General features: G+C 48.4%; 2 protein-coding genes across 2 annotated transcripts; one reads left to right on the top strand and one right to left on the bottom strand.

Moving 5' to 3' along the window:
- The first annotated feature begins 16,077 nt into the window (after positions 1–16,077).
- Positions 16,078–20,837, top strand: LOC136493493 (probable pectin methyltransferase QUA3). The gene is given in 9 exon segments (XM_066489585.1): positions 16,078–16,599; positions 17,298–17,501; positions 17,585–17,795; positions 17,882–18,054; positions 18,056–18,144; positions 18,238–18,609; positions 19,105–19,200; positions 20,370–20,418; positions 20,420–20,837. Coding segments are annotated over 9 exon segments (1,758 nt in total). The 5' UTR covers positions 16,078–16,206; the 3' UTR covers positions 20,591–20,837.
- Positions 20,838–21,105: 268 nt separating this feature from the next.
- LOC136493492 (RHOMBOID-like protein 2) lies at positions 21,106–22,943 on the bottom strand. Its single transcript, XM_066489584.1, has 5 exons — positions 22,469–22,943; positions 22,201–22,364; positions 21,900–22,063; positions 21,576–21,817; positions 21,106–21,457 (listed from the first exon to the last, which is right to left on the bottom strand). Exons 1-5 carry the CDS (start codon positions 22,801–22,803, stop codon positions 21,346–21,348), a joined length of 1,017 nt encoding a protein of 338 aa, XP_066345681.1. The 5' UTR covers positions 22,804–22,943; the 3' UTR covers positions 21,106–21,345.
- Between the last annotated feature and the right edge of the window lie 466 nt (positions 22,944–23,409).

Genomic DNA, 23,409 nt, shown 5'->3' with positions numbered 1-23,409 from the left:
CATTGCCAACAACTGGAACATCGAGCAGCAATGTCGCTTTTACCCTTAGTCTTTCCGTTCCAAAGCTTTCGATTTGGTTATCGAAACTAAGTATTGTTTTTGCAAAAACGAAAAAATGTTACCTCCTATCAGGTTTGCTTCTGATATGATCATGGTCTTCAGTAACACCCGACCCCGGCAGCTATCTAGGGTCAGGTTTTACTCGGGGGGCTGATAGGAGTACATATACTTATAAACATTTTCCCATCCGACCCTTCTTTTTATGACGAGACCTAGAAATAAGAGATGTCGAAAACTAACGATGAGTAAAGCTAGTCAGAATGCAAAAAGCCTACGCCCCGACGGCTACGGCATCGCTTGCTCACCAGCGTGATCATTACTTAGTCGCTCGCCACTTAAGTTTCTAGTGCCTTAACATAAAATAAGGGATGGATCACAATGAACTTTATATATATATATAAAGAGAGACCAAACAACGTTTTTGGCCATAATAAAAGTCTTTACAAAAGGACCGACGCTGGACTCAGCTATCGAACTAAACACTCTTTGGCAGGATTTCTTCTTCAACCTTCTCCGCCAGGTACTACGCCGGGAAAGCCGCTTCCTTCCCATTTCGTCCAGCTCGACGTCAATGTAGCCATGCGTGAAGCCCTCATGATCATCGGTAGGTTGATGTTAGCGTAGTGGGAGCAGGCGATGGCGAACGCGTGATGGACGCCGGTGTGCAGGGCCTCCCTTGTGAGTGCGCGCGCCCGGTTCGAGATCTGGGTAACCTGGACTGCGAGCGAGCTCATATCTGCGGCCGGGGCGACCCCGAGGTCGTCGAAGACCAACCCGACGGTAGCGCGCAAGGCGTCATGGTCGTCGCTCTCTGACTGGAGTTGACCCCGACCGTACATCATCGAAGAAGTACTGCGACCCAGCGCCTACAAGCTCATGATCGATGATGGCAAAGCCATCGCCAACAACTAGAACATCGAGCAGCTACGTCGCTTTTACCCTTAGTCTTTCTGTTCCAAAGCTTCAGATTTGCTTATCGAAACTAAGTATTGTTTCTGCAAAAACCAAAAAAATGTTACCTCCTATCGGGTTCGCTTCTGATATGATCGGTCTTCAGTAACACCCGACCCCGGCAACTACCTGGGGTCGGGTTTTAGTCGAGGGCTGATATACTCAGAAACATTTTCCCATCCGACCCTTCTTTTTATGACAAGACCTAGAAATAAGAGATGTCAAAAACTAACGACGAGTAAAGCTGGCCAGAATGCAAAAAGCCTATGCCCTGACGGCTACGGCATCGCTTGCTCACCAGCGTGATCATTACTTAGTCGCTCGCAACTTAAGTTTCTAGTGCCTTAACATAAAATAAGGGACCGATCGCAACGAACTTTATATATATAAATATATATATAAAGAGACCAAACAACGTTTCCGGCTATAATAAAAGTCTTTACAAAAGGACCGACGTTGGACTCAGCTATCGAACTAAACACTCTTTGGCAGGATTTCTTCTCCGACCTTCTCCGCCAGGTCCTGCGTCGGGAAAGCTGCTTTCTTCTCAATTTTGTCCAGCTCGACGCCAGTGTAGCCATGCGCGAAGTCCTCACTGATCACCGGTAGGTCGATGTTAGCGTAGTGGGAGCGGGCGATGGCGAACGCGTGATGGACGCTGGTGTGCAGGGTCTCCCTTGCGAGTGCGCGTGCTCGATCTGAGATCTGGCTAATCCGGACTGCGAGCGAGCTCATCTTCACGGCCGGGGCGACCCCGAGGTCCTCAAAGACCAACCCGACGGCAGCGCGCAAGGAGTCATGGTCGTCGCTCTCCTACTAGAGTTGACCCCGCACCTCGGAGAGTTGCCTTTGTAGGGCTACCCAAGCCGAAAATCAAAGAACGTCATAAAACCGACTGCAAATATCAAATCAAGAAGGTAACCGGAGCCTCACCGTTCACTTGCTCCTCGAGGACCGTCTTCTCCCTCTGGAGCACACCAGCATCCCCGGCCAATGCGGCGGCTAGACCTTTGGCTTCTTTCTTCGACTTCTGCTCGTTTTCGAGCACGCGCCGAGCAAGGCCGAGGGCCGAACAGATTCGTCCGAGCTCCGCGGCATCTTCCCCGGCCTTGGTGACCGTAGCCTTGAGCTTGTCCTCGGTCTCATCGGCGTGTTGACGGGCTTCCCGTTCCTTGGTCTGGACGCTCGCCACTTTCTCCTGCAGCCGCGGCACTTCGGCAGCAAGCCCCCAGACCTCGCGCTGCGGCAGCGGTACCCGTCCAATCCGCGGCGCCCTAGGCCGGCCGCTGTTGATGGCGAAGGAAGTGAAGGCGGAGGAAGCGGCGGTGACCTAGAGGCCGCGAAGGGGACGGTGGAGAAGGACGAGGAGGAGAAAGTGTCGGTGTTCGCGGTGACGGGAATGACGTGTGCCGCCTGTGCGGTGTCGGTGGAGAAGGCCGTGAAACGGCTCCTGGGCATCCAAGACACCGCCGTCGACGTGCTTGGATGCCGTGCGCAGGTCGTCTTCTACCCAGCTTTCGCCTCGGTGAGTATCGCTCCTCTGCTTGATTTTGCGGTGTTGCGCGGGTTACTTTTTTTTCTTTTCAATATGAGATGTTTCCAGATGATCAGATCAATCGGTTCCGTTAAATCCTTTATATATGTTCTTTTAATTCATATATATATACTTATGTTCCAATTTTGAGCGAAAAATCCTCTCAAAAAAATACTGAGCGAAAATTTTGGTCATGCAATGCAATTTTGATGTAACACAGAGCTCTAAGTTAGCACGCCTCATGCATATCGCTCTGTGATTTTGATGTAACACGCACGGCTCTATCTTTTTTTCTGAAAGCAAAATGGCACGAGCTCATCTGTCTATCCATTAGCCCAGCCCCAAGCAAATGGACAGAAACGAGCGAGAACAAAAACACTCAAAGCTCAAGATCACAAAACACTTAAGAAAGCGTCCCAGACACAGATTAGTGGCGGAGCTTACAGCACGCCTTCTTTGTTCTATGCTGCACGGCTCTATATAGTCTTGTAATCCTGGAAATACATACTCCCTCCGTACTAAAAAAAATAAAATCGTTTTGAACAAGGCTTGAGTCAAACATTGCGAATATAAATCATGAATAACTTTTAAGTTGTTGAGTTTGGAAATGTGAAAGCCATACAAATGGATTTGTCTTGAAAAATACTTCCATAAAAATATACATATATCATTTTTTGATAAATATTTTTATAAAAATAAGGAGTTAAAGTAATACTTTGAAGACCGCGTCGCTGTCCAAAACGACTTTATTTTTTAGTATGGAGGGAGTACATGCATACCTACACAGGGCCTTCAATTCTGTACGACATAATATCTAGAAATGTTTAAAATTTTAATTAAAAAAGACGACCTTTAGGAAAACCTCTCCTGAGATATATTTCTATAAGAAGAAATCTTGACCATAAGTTGAAAAAAAGACCACGAACTATGGCTATAAAATAGCATAGGGGTTTTTTTCCCTAGAAAGTGGAGTTGAACTCTACACGACATCTCTCCTACCGCTGCGCTATGCGCACGTTCTCGATCTCTAAGAGCGGGTATAATAATACACATGTCAGCTTGTCTTATAGCCCCAATGCATCGATCAGAGAGCGGACTTCTCCCGGCTGCGCATTGCAAGGGACTGCAAAAAAATCAGTTAGAATTATATAAACAGGGCTCGAAAGTAGAAAACGTGGATACATGACAAACCTGGTCGGTTGGGGCGACGTCATCCTTCAACACTCCCAACGCATCAATCAGAGAGCGGACTATGGACTCAAGTCCCAAGCGCACGCTCGTCCAGTCCTTCTCCGTCGGGACATCGAGGGTGAACACCGAGTCGCTCGGGTCCAGCCGCCTGGCCCAGTGGAGCCAATTTCCTCCCCACACGAGCAGATCGTCACCCGGCCAGACAAGGGACCGGGAGGGCATAGCCCCAGCCGAGGGGTCAACCATCGCAACCGTCGGCGTCGGCCCAACAGGAGCCGACGGTACCTCCTCCATCATCGGCGCTCCCTCAGGAGTGGACCCTCTGTTGGCAGAGGAGGCCGGTAGCTCGAGCTCCGAAGTCCGAGCCATCATGGTCCGCCCCTCCCCCCAGGCGCCGATTCCACGAGCGCCTCCCCCGCTTCCTCAGGCGGCGTCATGCCCTCCTCAGCACCATCACGCCCCCCCCCAGCACCACGCCAGTAGGCTCCTAGGGGAATAGCCAACGCACTAGGATCTTCTGCGACGCCAACTCCAGGTGGTTGTTGAGGATGGTCCTGCGAAAGCACCAATGTCACACGACGAAATCTGAGATCGCAACGAAAGGGTGAAGAAGTCATTAACTCACCTCGACGCCATTCTTCGAGGACATTTTAGGGGCTAGCCACTCAACTCTGACTCTGCCACGTCAGCAACTGGCCGCTTCGCTCCCCCGGTCGGGTCGGTCGGAGTGGGGTGGACTTGCTCCTCAGACCTCGGGGGTGCGTCCTCCCTTGCCGATCTTGGAGGCGCATCCTCTTCGGTTTTGTGTCGAGGCATGCTACAGAATCAGGGTCAAGTTGTCCTGCCCCTCGTCGGCTTGCTTATCCTCGAGCGCAAGCGTGCCCCATGGGATGTTGGGGTCGGACTTGTCCCTCTCCTCTTCCTTGTCTCCCTCCTCCTCATCTGTAACGTCCAGTCCCGACATACATGGCCCAGGTCCACTCTTCCTAGGAGTGGTCCCACCCGCGTAGCAACCCGCTTGAACTTTCGTCCTCGCTTCGTTCAAAACGGTTAACCGAAGGTTACTACGCGTCCCTAGCCCTGGTATTTAAGTCGATCCGGCGATTTCAGGATTTCCAGTATGGTACTAAACTTTGGTTGCGCAGTGTTTTCGCGGTGCTACAGTACACCGTGAACAGTACTCCGAATTTGGCCGGTCCTTTTCGGGTGAACAGTGGTTCGGTAAACAGTAGTCTGGAGCCCAGCCGCTACAGTACCGCCACCCTTTGCTACAGTAGCACCAGCCCATAATGAAAATTTTATTGGGCCCACTTTGGCCCATTAGGATGTTACAATCATCCCCCTAAAGATTCGACGTCCCCGTCGAATGCCAGATCAGCTTACCCTTTCGGGACATTTAATCCAGGATCCTCCTCTCTTCAACACGTTTGTGTGGCCCCGTGCCGTGTATGTGTGTATGCCATGCCGTGTCCACGACGGGCCCACGCACATGCACACAACATACCCGTGCAGTCGTCACCACGTGCCCGTGAAACCTCGAGAGTCGGCTCTGATACCAAATGTAACGTCCAGTCCCGACATACATGGCCCAGGCCCACTCTTCCTAGGAGTGGTCCCACCCGCGTAGCAACCCGCTTGAACTTTCGTCCTCGCTTCGTTCAAAACGGTTAACCGAAGGTTACTACGCGTCCCTGGCCCTGGTATTTAAGTCGATCCGGCGATTTCAGGATTTCCAGTATGGTACTAAACTTTGATTGTGCAGTGTTTTCGCGGTGCTACAGTACCGCATGAACAGTACTCCGAATTTGACCGTCCCATTTTCGGGTGAACAGTAGCATGGAGTCCAGATGCTACAGTACCGACATCCTCTGCTACAGTAGCCCCGCCCATACTGAAATTTTATTGGGCCCACTTTGGCCCATTAGGATGTTACATCATCGCCGTCGCTCTCCTCCGAGCCTTGCCGGCGGTTTCCACGCTGGAGCTTCGCTCGCTCCTTCTTCGCCTTCTTTCGCTCCTTCCTTGCCTTTGCCGCCTCGACCGTGGCGCGTTCATCGTCCTCCTAGCCGCGTCCTCTAGCTGTGGCGGGTCAGACTCACGGATGATGAGTCTAGGCTGCAAATACCGGCGCTTAGAATCTGAGAACAAAGAAGGGTCACCCAAGGAAATAGACTCGAAGAAGGCTTACTAGTTCGATGAAACCCACGTCCGATCACAAGGCTGGATGCCCCAGGACCGGGTACACCAGGGTGAGATCCACCGACGGATCCACTGGGCACTCCATCGCCTCCATGAGGCATTGTGCCATTTCACCAATGCTGAGGGCCTCACCGGAGACCATCACCATCCCTTTGGGCATGGAATCCTATGCCATCTTCCACATTGGAAGAGTGCGTGCCATCAGCAGCGATAGCCTCCTAACGTGGTACGCCCCGATGATGCCGATCCCACGAAGACCGCGGCCCTTCAGAGTTGCGATGGCTTTGAGGAGGTCGCCGAGCCTCTTCTGCTCCCTCCCGATGGGCCCGTACCTCCACACGTCTGGCGCCTCCTCGATCAGATGACTAGTGAAGATTGGTAGGGGTGGTCGTCGTCATTCCTTAGGTAGATCCATAGCTTATGCCACCCCTTGTTGGACTTCAACAAGGGGATGGACATGTACTCCGATGCCTGGCTGCCTCGAAGACGAATGCTCACACATCCCATCGACACTGCCAGGTCTAGCTTCTTCCTCTCCTTATTCTTCTGCAGCTCGACGGTGAAGAAATACTTCCACAGCTCGAAGTGGGGCTCAATCCCCAGATGCCCCTCACACAGCGCGACGAAGGCTGAGATGTGCTGAATCCTATTGGGATTCAGATGCTGCAGCTCAATCTTGTAGTAGTGCAGCAGCCCTCGGAGGAATTAGTGGGGAGGAGTCATGAACCCGCGCTCGAGGCGGCAACGGCGCATCCTCGCCACTAGGTATGATCCACTCCATTGTCATGGTCCTTGCATGGAGAAGGCCCTTCTTAACTAGGCCCTCCATGCGCGCATGGAGAATGTCGGAGCGAGGCCATGGCTCCATCGAGGGACGAGGATGGCAATGCAGAAGATCCGATAGTGGCGTAGGGCTGGAGAGCGAGGGCATTGCTGGTGGTAGAGCAGAAACAGGGGAGCAAAGGCTAGAACTCAAGAGTGGAAGGTAGAAAGACTGGAGGGGCAAGGATGCTGCTGCGCATATGGAGGTTGGAGAGAAACGGTTCCGTTTATAAGGTAAGGGAGGAACGGGTGAGGTACGAACCGTCTGCCTAAATTAATGCGCCCCACGCCTTGCCAGATCCATTCCTTTTGGGGCTCATGCCCTCACTATTCCTCGTAGCATCAGTCGCATCGCCGCCTCGAGAGTCAAGCGCTTGCCTATCCAAATCTTCCTCGTGAAGGATCCATCAGGCAATGGTTCGTCTTCAAAGGCTATGGGCCACCATAGGTAAGTAGCGATACGGAGGTGAAAACGCTCCCATGGCCCATTAACACCCAGGAGTTCGAAGGCTGGCCTAGTAGTGGGTTCACGGCCACTCTAGGGCACCCTAGAGTGAGGGGAGGTTAAGGACGGGCCTACTAGTGACCAATACCCAAAGCGCGCGAAGCACCATGGGCGTTTCGACCCTCGTTTCGAGTCTTAGATGATGCAAGGCCCATGATTTTTCCTGAAAGAAGGGCATTGAGCCCTCAGACTGGTCAAACGGATTCAGGAACTATATGGATCAGCCACCAAGAATCTGGAGTCAGTCACCAGCTGACCTCGAACCGGGCCCCCGTGAAGGGGATGCCGGGGCTCCACTCGAACAAGCCCATTAATAACTCACCGAGCACCGTGCTCCGTCCAGCGAGGAAAGCATGGCATGGCTCAGCCCCTTTGTTCTACCGAATGAACGTATGAGGGACAACGATCACACGATGAACTGACCCTCCAATCAGACCCCTACTACGCGTGGGGGCTCGAGGGCTCGGCATCGCAAAGGGATTGAACACGCGGTCGTAGACAAATGACGAGTCACCTCCGGTTGTGGAAACTGCGAATGAAGTGACGCAAGAAACCAGGCGATCGGCCCCTAGAGGCTTGAGGGCTCGCCATCCTGTAAAGTGACAATAACAAACAGTACTCCCGTGCACCCTCAAGCGACGGATCGTAAAAAGCCTTTGTAAGAGTGTCTCACTCCTCCAAAGGCTCAGAGGCTACACCCATCAGGTGCGCTCGTGCACACCCGGTGGAAAACGGATTACCAGCGCGTCTCGTCCTTAGGGGATGGGTGTCCGTATCCACTTTGTCAGTCCCCCACATGGAGGCTAGGTGCCTAAATCCTACTCGGTTACCCTGCATGGCACAATGGCCACAGGAGCAACAAATCGCAAAAAAAGCCTTTGCAAGAGTGTCTCACTCCTCCAAAGGCTCGGGGGCTACTGTCGGATATCTATACCCGGGTATCCGAGCTAAAGGATTAATGGGCGTCACGTCGCCTCATCCAATGGTTAAGGATAAGGTTTTTGTCTTGTTCGACCCCCAGGGGCCAGGCCATGCCTCGTCCAACACCAAGGGTGAAGTTTCCGCCTCGTCCAACCCTAGGGGCCGAGCCACGCCTCTCCAACTCTAAGGGCAAGGTTTTCATCTCGTCCGACCCTCAGGGGCTGGGCCATGCCTCGCCCAACACCAAGGGAGAGGTTTCTGCCTCGTCCGACCCCCAGGGGTCGGGCCACGCCTCGTCCAACTCCGAGGGCCAGGTTTCCATCTCGTCTGACCCCTAGGAGCCGGGCTATGCCTCGTCCAACACCAAGGGCGAGGTTTTCGTCTCGTCCGACCCCCAAGGGTTGGGCCATGACTCGTCTAACACCGAGGGTGAGGTTTCCGTCTCGTCCGACACCCAGGGGTCGAGCCACGTCTTTGCCTCATCCCACCTAAGGCATGGGCTCCAACTCCAAGGACAAGGTTTCCACCTCGTCCAATCCTAAGGCATGGGCTCTGACTCGTCCGACCCCCGTGGGTCAGATTCCATCTCGCCTGGCCCCAGGGCGAGATTTTCGCCTCGCCCGTTCCCTGGGGTTGGATTTGCTACTGGACAAAAGCAGTGGCCCCAGGGTAGGACCCGAACCATTTCAACCACTACGGCATTGGAGGCGCATGCCCAGGAGCATGCCTCGGGCGTGTCTTGATGCGACTAGCGGTCGCATCAGGCCATGCTGGGAGACTCACATAGCAAATCACGTCAACAGGCGGGCACTATGCTGTCAACTCCCTGCCTGACTACCATCCAACGTTAGTCAACTGGCGTCAGTTGACTGGCATCGTACCGCCAGCCTCCCTTATGGCCTTTGTCAGAGACCCTTTGACCATTCCGTCCGCTCGGATAGGACGGAAGACAAGAACGGCGCACGACGCCCGCACGTATGCTACAGCGGCCAACAGGACCCCGGTGCGATGCCGTTGCCACCACGATCTACAGGGTCAGCGGGACCCACGCGAAGAGGAGGACGGCACACCTCCAGAAGCCTTATTTTCTCTTTCTTTTTCCCTCTTCCCTTCAGTTGTAACTCCTGCTTTCCCTTGGCCTATAAAAGGGAAAGCAGGGCGTCCCGGATGGAGACATCGAACAAGTGCATCACATAGCATCGGTTCACCACACCGTATCAGACATTGAGCAATCGAACCACAGAGACTTGGGAGTTACCTTCCTCTCTCGTCAGTTTGTAACCCCCTACTACAAACTCAGTGCTGGTAACGCGAGCAGCCCGAAACTGGATGTAGGGACATTCGGCCCGAACTAGTATAACCTTTGTGTCCTCTTAGCACACCATCGAGTCTGACGCGCAATATACAAATTTACTCGTTGGTGCTTACTCAAAACACCGACAATATTAATACTATTTTCTACAAAATTAATTAATTAAATTTAAATGTATATAACTTTGTTCAAATATACTACCTCGGTTCAAAAAGACGTAATCTATGCTTTGCCCAAGACAAACTAACTTAAGTTTAACTAAGAGTTTTAAAAAATAATATCAAGATTTAGGCCTATTTTTTAACATATCTAATGATACTTATTTTGTATAATAAGTTTTAAAATTTATAAGTTTAAGATAATTTAACTGAGTCGCTGTTGCTGTTATACAATTGTATCTTTTTAGGATCGAGGGAGTTGAATGGAAAAAAAAAATAGTTGGCACAATTGTCATGGAATATCGTAGACATCTACTCCATACGTACTCCATTATAGATTCATGATACAAGTGCATTCGTCTACTCTAAATAGAGCAGTCGTTAAAAGAAAAGACAATAATAATCTACGTACATGTTACTAGTACTAGATGGTTACGCTAAAATGTTTTCCGTTGAGTTGCCCTTCTTTTTCACGGACTAGCACTAGCGTTCGCGTAGGACGCGAAGTGACGTGACTGAACCTTTAAAAGCCTATCCAACTACGACCAACAGGGCCAGGCATGGGTGATGTACCGTGGGTCCGAGACTCCGAGTTCGAGTATGCTGGCAAAGGGTCTGATTGGTTTCCATGGTTTTTAAAATTTATGTGGCATCAAATATTTGACATATGTATAAAATATTAAATATAAACTAATTATGAAATTAATTGCATAATTTGTAATTAATTTGTAAGATGAATCTTTTAAACCTAATTAGTCTATGATTTGACAACTTGATGCTACAGTAAATATATACTAATGGCGGATTAGTTAGGCTTAAAAAGTTTATCTCACAAATTAGCCTCAATCTATGTAATTGGTTTTGTAATTAATCTATATTTAATGTTTCTTATTAGTATCTAAATATTCGATGTGACATGAATTATAGGAGCGACTAAAGAAACAAGCACTCCCTAAGCACTCCCTAAGTTTGATGTACTGGGTTAAAGTTTAGCCTAAGGCTAAGGGCAACGTAGGAATTTTGCAGGTACCAGTTCCATTTCACAGGAAAAATAAAGGAACAAAAAATATTTCTTGCATTTCAAACAGGCTCTAAAGATTAGCTCTTAAAATAAATGGGCTAAAGTTTAGCCTATAGGACCGTTTAAATCTAGAGGCTAAAAATTAGCCGGGTATCCTACCATTTGCCCTTAATTAAACCACTTTAATTCACCGGCACGGACCGATGCTCTCTTTACGGTGTCGTGTACAGATCCCAGGTCGTCCTGTGCGGAGAATCTCGATGGGACGGAATGACGGATCGAGAGAGACGTGAAAGCAAGAAGATATTCCCTCGTCTCAACGGCCCGCACGGCGTGGGTGCAAACAAGATTCCGCGCTCCGCAGCTACCTATCGTTTGAGATCTGGCAGTAGCAACTACCAATCGCATTGCGTAGTAGTACTAGCCAGTACAGTAGGAGTACTCGGTGCAATACGCCCAGCAGTCCAAACGGCGAGACCGCGAGAGGCAGCTATGATTCGTCAATCATCACAGCAAGTCCGGCGTGGGGTAGTCAGACAACAACACGCTCTCGGTCAAATATCAATGCGTCTGTGCGTTCGTCGAGCTAAACTGTGGAACTTTGATGGACTTGATGAACGAAGACTTGTAGCGCTACACGCACTGTGTAGGAGGAGCTGCACCGTATCACTGTGCCACCGGTGCTTCAACACGTCCGAGCTTTCTCGTCTTCTGGCAATTGGAAATAAAACAGTGGACATGGCAAATGTGACGCACGGCGTGACTTTTCTTTTTTCTACACGAGCAGAGCAGGCCGGCCGGCGACCCGGCAGCGGGTAAAGTTGAGCAACGGGCCGGCCCGGCACGGCCCGGCCCGGGCCCGGGCTAGGCACGGCCCGTAAGGGCACGGGCCTGATTGGCACGGCGTGCCGCCGGGCCGTGCCCCAATGGGACACCGTGTTTGCTTGCAGGCCCAGGCACGGTCCGTGGGCCGATTTACAGGCCGTGCCAGCCCGTTCAGCACGGGGCCCATTAAGACATCAGGCCAGCCCGTGGCCCGCGTGGAGATCAGCTTACCTGCATGGAGCCGGAGCCCGGCGCCGGAGAGACGGAGAAGAAGACGAGCGGCAGCGGCACCACTCCCCGACAGACGGTGACAAACAAGTTGCACGGTGGTGAAGACCTTGCCGGTCAGAGAGAGAGAGGGAGGGAGAAGGAAGAAGACAGTACGAGAGCTCAGGATACGGCCGGAGACTAGGAAGATGACGAGAAAGGAGAGCAAGATCCGGCGGTGGAGACGGCTCAGAAGGGAGAGCTCCAAGATCTCCAAGATCCGGCGGTGGAGACCTTGTCGGAGTGCAGGACGAGCGGCGAGCGGTGGATCTTGGAGTCCTTGCCGGCGTCGAGCGGCGAGCGGTGGGCGGCGGCGCAAGGCGGGACGAGCAGGCGAGGTGGGGTGGGATCTAGGGTTTCGCGGTGGGGAACGGTTGCGGCGGCCGGGGGAGGGAAATGAGGCGCGGCCGCGCGGGGGGACGGCCGGCTGGCTTATATAGCCCCCCGGCTTACCGGGCCCTACCGGGCCAACCCTAGAAAAACGGGCCGGGCCGTGCCGCACGGCGTGCCTTGTTGACAGCCCAAGCACGGCCTGCAGCGGGCACCGGGCCGGCACGAGGCACGGTCGCGTACGGGCCGGGCCGTTTTCGGACCGGGCCATGCAACCGTGCTTCGGACCGGGCCGAAAGCACGCGGGCTGCATGCTAATCTTTAGCAGCGGGGTAGGTGTTGCTTGCCCCTCGTACTTAAAAGGAAGGGCATGGCCGACCAGCCGGCGCCTCAACGATTTCGCCGTGACCGAGCTGAGAGAACCGAGGAGCAACAAGAGGTCCACGCGACCACGTCACGGATTCACACTGTGTCCTTGTAACCGCGGCCGGCCGTGGTGGCCATGCGTGGGGCGAGCAGGGTTGGAACATGCCCTCCTGTGTCCTTGTGCTGGTGCCGTTGTGCTGATGCGCGCAAACGTATTTGCTGCGCGCCATTAAATGAGTGCAGGACCGCATGTTTCAAGGACATCAGCGCAGGAGGAGGGGCATGCTCCTTTCTCACGCAAGGAGCATGCGTGCTGCACTGCATTATCCACAACGGTCAGCTGTACTTGGTGTCGATAGACGGAGTCCTCACCTGATGAAGCGGAAAAGCTTTTGCTATGGTTCACGTACGGTCAGAGAACGTGGCTTAGCAGTCAACACACTGACACACAGTGTGGAGGTACTAGCAGTTTGTCAGATGGCGAGTCACATTAGTCAACTCGGGCGTCAGAATATTATCCCGCGGCGGAGCCGTAGTTGACCTGCTTTTACTGGGTCAAGTCCAGGCAATTTCCATTCAGAACACGTTTTTTTTTTGCAAGAAAAGATTTTATTTATCCTTTTTGCAATAATTTTTAACCAACTTGATTCAGTGCTGGTATAAATTAGCAATGTGCACGTATCGTATAAAAACAATTTGAAGAGGTTAGCTTAAAATGGATACCGAAATCCATGATTTTTTTAACCATCGTCTCTTCTTCAACATAACAGGCAGCATGCCCATAACGATTTTGCTTTAAGAAATGCTACTCCGTAGCAGCCTAAAAAGAGGAATGACTTTAGATGGGCTAGAGGCCCATATAGTGGATACACGAGACAGCTGAGGTTTCCAGCAAGACAAATAGCCTTTATAGGGATAGGCCTGATCAAAATAGAGGCCTGCATGGGCCTGCTCCGAGCTTAAATCTTCAATATAGTCGTTTTCGCATGCCAGAAAATATGACCTAGCCTGTGGATGTCTAGCCATGCACGTAGAAAAGCCAAAGCAAAGGTGATATTTAGGACAAAGGGTGATATTTTTTCTATCTTAACTAGTAGGTGTGATAGCTTTTAGTTACTAATTCGTCTCGCAGATTCTAGTGAATTAATTAGGCTTAATAAATTCATTTCGCGGATTACTAAGGACCTGTATAATTTGTTATATTATTATTATTTGAACATTCTCACGTGACACCTTCATATCGATATGATACTTCTAAATTTTAGCCTATGAATTTAAACAGTTGCAGCAGAGGCTATTTAGGACGCGTTTAGATGCAAAATTTTTTGGGTTTTGAATACTGTAGCAGTTTCGTTTGTATTTGGCAATTAATGTCTAATTATGGACTAATTAGGTTCGAAAGTTTCGTCTCGCGATTTCTTACCCAACTGTGCAATTAGTTTTTTTTTATCTACATTTAGTACTCCATGCATGTGCCGCAAGATTCGATGTGACGGTACTGCACAAAAATTTTTGGGAAACTACACAGGTGCATGTTTGAATGTGAAAAGTTGATGTGATGGGTGCTTTGTTTAAAAAAATAACTGCTGCTATGTGGTGGCAAGTGGTAATGTTGCTTCTGGACAGGATTTATCGAACATTTATGACTGTCTTCCAAAAAGCACAGCAGGATCATGATGTATGTACAGGGGCATATCCATCTTAGCACGTGTTTAGTCTCCACCACAAATTCCAAAAAAGTGCTACAGTAACCATCACATCAAATCTTACGATACATGTATGAAGCATTAAATGTAGACGAAAAAAAACTAATTACACAGTTTGGTTGGAAATTGCGAGACGAACGTTTTGAGCCTAATTAGTCCATGATTGAACACTATTTATCAAATAAAAACGAAAGTGCTACAGTAGCCAAATTTCCAACTTCCACCCAACTAAACACGCGCTATGTATTGCGGGACGGAGGGAGTATAAGGGGGTGTTTGGTTCCTACAGGAAAATTTTAGTTCATGTTCCATCGGATATTTGGACACATGCATGAAGTATTAAATATAGACGAAAAAAATAACTAATTGCACAGATTGTGGCTAATTTGCGAGACGAATTTTTTAAGCCTAATTAGTCCATGATTTGACAATGTGGTGCTACAGTAAATATGTGCTAATGGTAGATTAATTAGGCTTAATAAATTCGTCTCGTAAATTAGTCTCCATCTATGTAATTAGTTTTATAATTAACTCATATTTAGTTCTCCTAAATAGCATCCGAACGTCCAATGCGACATGGACTAAAATTTAGTCCATGGAACCAAACACCCCCTAAGCAAAGCAACTTTAGGAAACAATTTCAATAATTTTTAATAGATCTTGTGCAGCTGGTTTCTTGGCTGTTGGCCAAATGTGGCTAAGTGATACAAAATTTGTAGTTGCTATTATTTTCTCCACGTACCAAATGAGGCTAAGGATTAGCTTGTGTTTTCAGGAGGCTACTTGTAAGGATCTGAAGTCCCTAGTTCCGAAGGTTGCGGTAATGATCCAGCTGGCTGGTGCTTTGTTCCACCTAGACCATGGCCTGTCGTTTAAACTCCAAACTTGTCGAGCTGAAGGGAGTTGCAACAAGACCAGCAAGATTGACATGCTGATTCGAGAGAACAAAAGAGAACCTTCCTATTCTTGAATGCAACAAATTGGAAGGACTAAGTGTCGGTCGAAGCTGAAGAGTTAATGTCAAAACGTTCATCCTTTGAATAAGCTATTAGTTTGGCTAAATAGGTTAATTTGGCTAAGCTAAGGCTCTTCTTGTGAGTTGTGGGTGAGGCTTGACCGTGGTTCTTTTTCTTTGGCTATTAGTAGATCTAAATCGAGATTGCTCTGCTATTCTTATGCACCATCTGGATGTTGTAATAACGTTTTGTCTTGGTAAATGCAAAGGCTTTGTCCTTGAACTCTATAAAAAAAGAAGAAGCAACCTTTTCCCCAGCGGCGACCACAAAACGATGATGTTATCAATAAATCCGAGATAGTGGACGGTGCATGTGGTTGATTGCTAACATGTGTACTAAGCCATATCAAAGCTCCATGCTCCAACTCTCTCGTGCCACATAAGCTACCTTTTGAAAATATAAACTAATTTTTACAGAATCCCATATCATTCATGTAAAATTACTGCATTTCAAAGGGTCATATATATTTTTACGGGCTCGAGAAAGTCCATTAGTAACGATTTGGAGTCCGACCAATCGAGGTGTTCAGCTAATCAAGCACGCACGGTAGTGCTTAAACTCGATGCCAAAAATTAACATGTTTTGTTTCAGCTAATACTGTCATGCCATAGTTTGTAGAGCTCATGCTTAATTGAGTGGCCTGGGTCACTCGTTTTTGTTATGAGCCCTTTCACGCTCATGACTAATAATTTCTTGTCACCACTACGACAAGCTACATTTTGTGAAAAATAGTCATGACCTAACCAAACGCGCCGAAAATTTTAACTATAAAGAGTAAATCAAGAAAAGATCTGTGTGGAGATGTGGTTGTTTAATTACCAATTGTCCAATTTTATGGATGATATAAAGAGTAGAATTACCAGGATCCCAGTTTTCAGTCACCCTCTGGAACAGAAATTTTCGTCCACGCTCTGACATCCCGCGAAAAGCACCGATATCCAACACGCAAAGGGAAAAAAAAACTCGGAAATCAAACCCCTGATCCGATCGAGCTCGCACACTCGCCACCGTTTCCCAGTCCCATGGGGCTCCTCAGCTCCCTGCCGCCCCACCGCCGGGGGGCCTTATCGGGCGGCGGATGGCAGTGGTCGTTCTTTGACGTCGTCTGGGGGGTCTTCCTCATTGCCGTGGTCGTCTTCCTCGCGCTCGTCTTCACGCCGCGCCGCGGGGACCCCGTCCTAACCGCCGCCTCCGTCGCCCACGCCGGCGGCAGCGGTGGCGCGGTGCCACCGTGCGCCGCCTCGGAGGTGGACCTCCTCCCCTGCGAGGACCCGCGCCGCAGCTCCCGCCTCAGCCGCGAGATGAACTACTACCGCGAGCGCCACTGCCCGGCTCGTGGCGAGGCGCTCGCGTGCCTTGTGCCGCCGCCCCGAGGCTACCGCGTTCCTGTGCCCTGGCCCGAGAGCCTCCACAAGGTGCGTGTTGTCGGCATTGGCCTTTGACACTCAGAACTTATCGCTTGTTAATTGCGTCACTCTTTGGAGGGTCGGATGCTAGCATAGAACTTGGTTTGATCTGAGGCATCTGTGCATTGTAGAGCCTGATTCGTTCAACCAAGCTTAGACTGGCTTGGTTTTGTAGTTGTAGCTTCGTGCTAGTGTATGATTGACTTCTGCATCTAGCTGCCAGTAGTCAACGCTCATGGTTTTCTGATTCTATACATGTCAGAAATGGACTTCCTGGCATGCACTTATGAATTGTGGGTTCTGGATTATTTTTGTTTATTTTTAAGGTAGGATGTCGGAGGTGAAGTACGTGCTCTCAGTTGTGTGACAGTTTGTAGGAAAGCAAGTGATCAGACATTCGGTCTTAGTGTACCTGATAGCCTAGGTATCAGAACGTTTGGTATTGCGATGGTAATATGACCTTACACAGGGGGCACATAATCACTTAGGTAATTTCAAATCCGTCAATTAGTGGGTATTTTTGTTTCATGTGTTTATCCTAGGATGCAGATTAAATTTTCATCTGTTGGCTCTAAATTCTGTAAACTTTTTTAATGCCTTATTTCAATAAATTTCTGTAGGGGTGCAAACCCCTCCAGTTTCCTAAAAAAAAAAAATCATCTGTTCGATTGATATTTATTGTTCATGGTTATTGCTCTCCTTTTCAGATCTGGCATGACAACATGCCTTATGGTAAGATTGCTGAAAGAAAAGGTCATCAAGGGTGGATGAAGCATGAAGGTTCGTACTTCATTTTTCCTGGTGGCGGAACTATGTTCCCTGACGGAGCTGAACAATATATTGAAAAGCTTAGCCAGTATGTTCCACTGAAAACTGGTGTCGTCAGGACAGGTCTTGATATGGGATGCGGGGTAATATGTTAATCTAAACTTGGGAAGGCTCTCGGTTTTACTTTTAAGGAAATTCGGGCATAATGATCTTTTCCTCTCTGAAGGTTGCCAGCTTCGGTGGATTTTTGCTTAAGGAGAATATAATGACACTTTCATTTGCACCAAGAGATTCGCATAAGTCTCAAATACAGTTTGCCTTGGAGAGAGGAATTCCAGCATTTCTTTTGATGTTGGGCACACGCCGTCTTCCTTTTCCAGCACAGTCCTTTGATTTTGTCCATTGTTCCCGGTGTTTGATACCTTTTACTGCCTATAGTAAGTAATTTCCTTCTCCATTCCATAAGCTGCATGGACATGTACACACACTTTTCTACCAGCCTCTTACTTGTAGACACTGGCAGATGGATCTTACTTGATTGAAGCTGACCGTCTACTTAGGCCTGGGGGCTATCTAATCATATCGGGCCCCCCTGTAAGATGGAAGAATCAGGAGAAGGAATGGGATGAACTTCAAGCAATGGCAGGAGCTTTGTGTTACAAGTTGATCACTGTAGATGGTAATACTGCCATTTGGGAAAAAACCTGCTGAGGCTTCATGTCTTCCTAACCAAAATGGATTTGGCCTTGATCTGTGTAGCACCAATGATGATCCAGATGAAGCTTGGTAATTCTTTTTCTTGTGCCTATGAACTATATTTACAGCTTGAGGGTGCCAGAAAGTCCGTTGTATACTTGTCAAATATGAGTTTTGATGCAGGTACTTCAAGTTGAATAAATGTGTCAGTAAAGTTTCCGTGTCGGAAGAGATAGCTATAGGTTCCGTTCCCAGGTGGCCAGATAGGCTGTCTAAACCTTCTGCTAGGGCATCAGTTATCAACAATGGAGCAAGCTTGTTTGAAGCAGATAGTCAGAAGTGGGTTAGGAGAGTGTCATATTATAAAAAGTCACTTGGCGTGAAGCTTGGGAGCACACACATACGCAATGTCATGGACATGAATGCATTCTTTGGAGGATTCGCAGCCGCTATAGTGTCTGATCCTGTATGGGTTATGAATGTTGTTCCTGCTCAGAAGCCATTGACACTTGGAGTTATTTATGATAGGGGCCTTATTGGGGTTTATCATGACTGGTACGAATCTAACTCAATACCAATGGCAATGCCACATTTAACTATAATTTTAACTTTTCTGTATTTTGTTGGACTTCATCTTGTTGATAATTTTATATACAATGTCGTTACTGTGAAGCTCCTTTTAACTCTTATGCAACGTATCCTGAATTTACTTGTGTATCTGATAAAATTGCATTCAACCAATCAAGTGTAATGCTAGGAAAACACTCAGTTTATTGCAGCACTAAACGTAAACAGTATTTTTTAAAGTAGTATTTGGATATTTGGCTCTTTATATAGACCAGAGAGACACTATGTAGCTTTTATCCCTGTACTTTCTACAAGCTCTGGTTGTTTCACAATTGATTATATTTAAATTCTTTGATCAACTATAAAATGCTCCAGATAAATGGACCGCTTAGTCATTTTACGTTTATAGATTGAAGAAATATTCATGTAGTAGACCTATAGTTATGGTCCCAAATTGTACTGATTATATGTTTTTGTTCTCAGGTGTGAACCATTCTCAACATATCCCCGTACTTACGATCTCATTCATGCTGATGCAATTGACTCCTTGATAAGTGACCCGATTTCAGGCACTAGCAGGTACACCAGCTGACCAGCCATATACCTGGAGTTATTGTCCCATGTTCTAGTATCCTCATATTGTTCTCGTTTCCTTTATTTCCCCTTGTATTAGTCTGATATGAGAAAACCTTATCTCATACTCCATCTCCATTAAGATGTTTGACATAAATACTTTATTGTTAAATTTTGCAATTTGTTTCACTTGATCTGCAACTGCAGAAATCCATAATAATTTATAAAAAAAATCTTCATCATTAAAACTTGTCTCCCTATCTTTGCTTTACAGTAGTGAGATAACAATCAAACTTCACTTGGGAAAGTGAGCTATTCCTGAAACCTGTATGTATTTCTAGGTTACTATGTTATGGTGAGCGGCCCAATTCCCGCTATACCTAGGTTATTATCTTGAAGTTGAAGACATGTCCACAATAAACTATCGGTGCATATGTTAATTTCTACTGCTCAATCAGTAAAAAAGGCCTTTGACATGTGAATCTCTCCCCAAACGTAAAGTAGCACAGTAACAACTTTGTGCTTGTTACATACCTTAAGACTTGTTTTCTGTTTAATTTTGAATTTGTAGATCTTGTATTTGTTTCCAATAGTTTCTGCAGCATGTGCTCCAGCTGCCAAAGTTTAGGTCCAGACAGTTCTATCATTTTTTTGTTTCAATGATCAGTGCAATATGTGTTCTACAGAAGCTTGGGTTTGGGTTGCCACTTGCCAGCCTCGTGATTTAACTTGAATTACTTCCTCCCATCAGAATATAAGCCCATCTAGGTTAGGTTTGTCTTGAGACAACACAAGATTGGTATTACTAGTTTCATTATAAAAAAATCTTTCATAATATATAATCGCTCCATTTAATAACAATATATATTTTGTTAGTCAAAGTACCATATCGTAAACCGCATCGATGTCCTAACGGACTGATTGGAGGAAGTATTTTTTTAGGAAAGAAGTATCTGGTTAGAGTTGACTTAGGTGAACAATTAAAACACAGGAAACTGAAGTGCTTTTGCGAGTTGTTGCTGTACTATTGTATTGACCTTTAGCATTCTTAATAATACAATTAACCTGTCTTGTTAGAATTCAAGTAAATGGATTAGCCAAGATGGTTATCATAGTCTTACCTTTACATGACTAATAACCTTACACATGGTTTTGTATGACTATTTCTTTTTCAGATGTGACCTGTTTGATGTCATGTTGGAGATGGACCGCATACTGCGCCCATGAAGGAACTGCCGTTATACGGGCCTCCCCAGATGTGGTAGACAAGGCATCACAGATTGCTCGATCGATTCGGTGGAAAGCCCAGGTGCATGACAGTGAGCCAGAATCAGGTAGTACCGAGAAAATACTTGTGGCTACGAAAACATTTTGGAAGCTGCCACTAACATCATAATAGGCTAACGCTATATAGTTTGAACTTTGAACCCTTTTCACTTGCGCTCCCTTAATTTTGTGCTTTTGGGGGTGGGCTGAAGGGATATAGCAAGCTAATGGGATTGCTGAAATAGTTTAGTCAAGGTGGTCATTCTTTTCTTCATTTCTTTATAGCGAAAAGTTAGGTGTGGTGTAATTCTCGTTGTGGCTCCTTGATTCTGATTGATGTTGTTATATCCTATGAATTGAAGTGATCTGGTTTATTCCGTGAGTGGTTACAACACCCAATGATGAAGAGACCAGCCGATGTAGCTGTATAAATAAGAGATTGTTTCAATTCTTAAAAAAGAAAAGAGATTGTTTCGGTTCTGTTACGATTTGCGCCAACTGTGTCTGTTTTATTAAAAAAAACCCTGACCCATTCAGCAACGTGAAAGAAGTGGTTCAGCACCAACGATGTCATCTATTATTAGTCTGAACGGAGATAAAAAAAATATTAGTCTGAACGTTGCAAATTGGACATTGGACAGGGCATAGTAGAACAAATCAATGAATTAAACCCATAAAACAGAACATATGCATAGTGGTTTTCAGAGTTTTTAACATATACAAGCAAAATTACCGACCAATGGGGATATGGAAACTTCTATACAATGTAGACTTTAAAAATCAAACTTGAAAGCAATATATTGACAATGTATCCCGTGGTGGGGACGCATGTTCTCTCTTCTGTACGACGCAAGCATGCTAACCCGTCACTAATCTCCGATCGGTTCAATTGTCACACTTCCAGCTTGACGTCGGCACGCAGGTGAGGTAGTGGCACCAGCCGCAGTGATCGTTGCCGTTCTCTCCTCTGAACACCATGACCAATCCAACAGCGAACCTGAGGCAAGGCATAACCAAATGTTAGGCTGACATGTTTCCGATTAGATTAGCAGCCCTTGCTTTTCATTGAGACAAATGAGAATTTTAGTTTGTATAGGACCACGAATTATGCTTACCCTGCGGCCAGCAAGACCAGGGCAGCAAGCAGGAGGATGATCTGATATGCCTTGTACTTGGACTTGGTCTTGGTACCGAAGGGCTGCTCCAGCCACCCGAACTGAGGCTGGATCAGCAGCACGAAGCCGAGGAGGAAGCCTGTGGCGAACCCGCCGATGTGCGCGAAGTTGTCGACGTGCGGGAGTATCCCGATCGCCAGGTTGATGGCGGCGATGATGATCAGGTTCAACATGGCTGCAGACTGAGATGAATTCGGCGGATTAAGGCCAGAAGTCAGCACGACGGCGAGGCGATGCTCTAGAAGGTTAACGAATGACGCCTACTCTGTTGGTGTAGATGGACCAGTTGGTGATGAGCTCCGACAGCATCGCTCCCAGGAGCCCGAAGAGCGCGCCGGAGGCGCCCACGGAGACGCCCTTCCTGATGAAGAGGACGGAGAGCACGCTCCCGCCGAAGCCGGAGACGAGGTACACCAGCCCCACCTTCCCTGCAGGAGGACGAACGGCGACAAATGCCGGTCAGAAAACAGCGTCCGTGTGCGTTGCAGCGGAGGAGCCTGTCTGTCTCTGTTCTTTGCAGAGCGAGCGAGCGAGCGAGGGAGGCGTCAGGTGTTTGGGGGCTTACAGAATCCAAACTGCTGTTCCAGGCGGACGCCGATGAACATGAGGCTGATCATGTTGGCGAGCAGGTGGATGAGGCCGGCGTGCAGCCAGGTGCAGGACTCCAGCCGCCACGCCTGGTTCCCTTGCACCACCTTGTACCAGTCGAGGGCTCCGTATCTCTGCAACCTGCGGCGAGACGACGACTTGGGAGATTAGAGATCAGATGAGACACGAGGCTCAGAGAGGAACGAGACGGATTCGCGCGGCGGGAGGTGGCGCTTGCTTCTTACGTGGCGGCCGTGGGGCCGAGGAGCGGGTTCTCCTTGAGCGGCTGGAAGGAGAAGCGGCGGAGGAAGCCGCGGCCGACGCAGTCGCCGCCGCTGCGCGGGCAGTTGTTGTAGAACATGACCACCACGAACATGGCCACGTTGGCGATCACCACCAGCGGCACCAGCCACGACCAGTGGTGCCGCTCGTGCGCCGCCGCGTGGTCGTAGTAGAACGGCGACGGCGGCAAGTACGGCGCGTTGCTGGCCATGCTGTACCGCCCCGGCGGAGGCTTGATCCCCGTTGTCGCCGGCGCCGCCCTCGCCGGGGCGCCCGCCTCCACGTCGGCGTTCGACATCGCTTGACCTCCACCAGCAGCAGCACCAACGGACGCGCTTCCGGACTGCCTGGTCTCCTCTCAGTGTCGGTGCAAATGGTTTGTTCGGCTCTTGGGAAGTTGGGGTGGAGATGGAGGAGGGTGGACGCGGGTTTTAATCGGTCGGCTTTAGCGTGTTTCTTGTTTGGTCTCTCAAACCGAGGGGGGCATCGAATGGAATCAAATAATAACCGAGTTGTTTTAGGTCGCTAGATTTTTACCGCCACAGAAACTGTAGCCGAAGTTTCAGAAATGAAACTGAGGCCTTTATATGCCATCCAAATTCCAAGTTTTTTCACTCTCTCTCCATCACATCAATTTTTAGCCGCTTGCATGAAATATTAAATGTAGGTAAAAAAAATAACTAATTGCACAGTTTAGTTCGAAATCACGAGATGAATCTTTTGAGCCTAGTTGGTCCACGATTGGACAATATTTGTCAAATAAGACGAAAGTGCTACTATTTATCGGGTTGAAATTTTTTCGCAATCTAAACGAGGCCTGAGAAGAAAGCATCTGAACACACTAATTTCAGATTTGATCTTTCCTCTTTCCAACTATTTTTTAGAGGTTTATTTTTTTTTGGAA

The sequence above is a fragment of the Miscanthus floridulus genome, chromosome 11, assembly GCF_019320115.1.
Source record: "Miscanthus floridulus cultivar M001 chromosome 11, ASM1932011v1, whole genome shotgun sequence".
Classification (NCBI taxonomy): domain Eukaryota; kingdom Viridiplantae; phylum Streptophyta; class Magnoliopsida; order Poales; family Poaceae; genus Miscanthus; species Miscanthus floridulus.
This window is presented reverse-complemented; position numbering and strand designations above follow the sequence as displayed.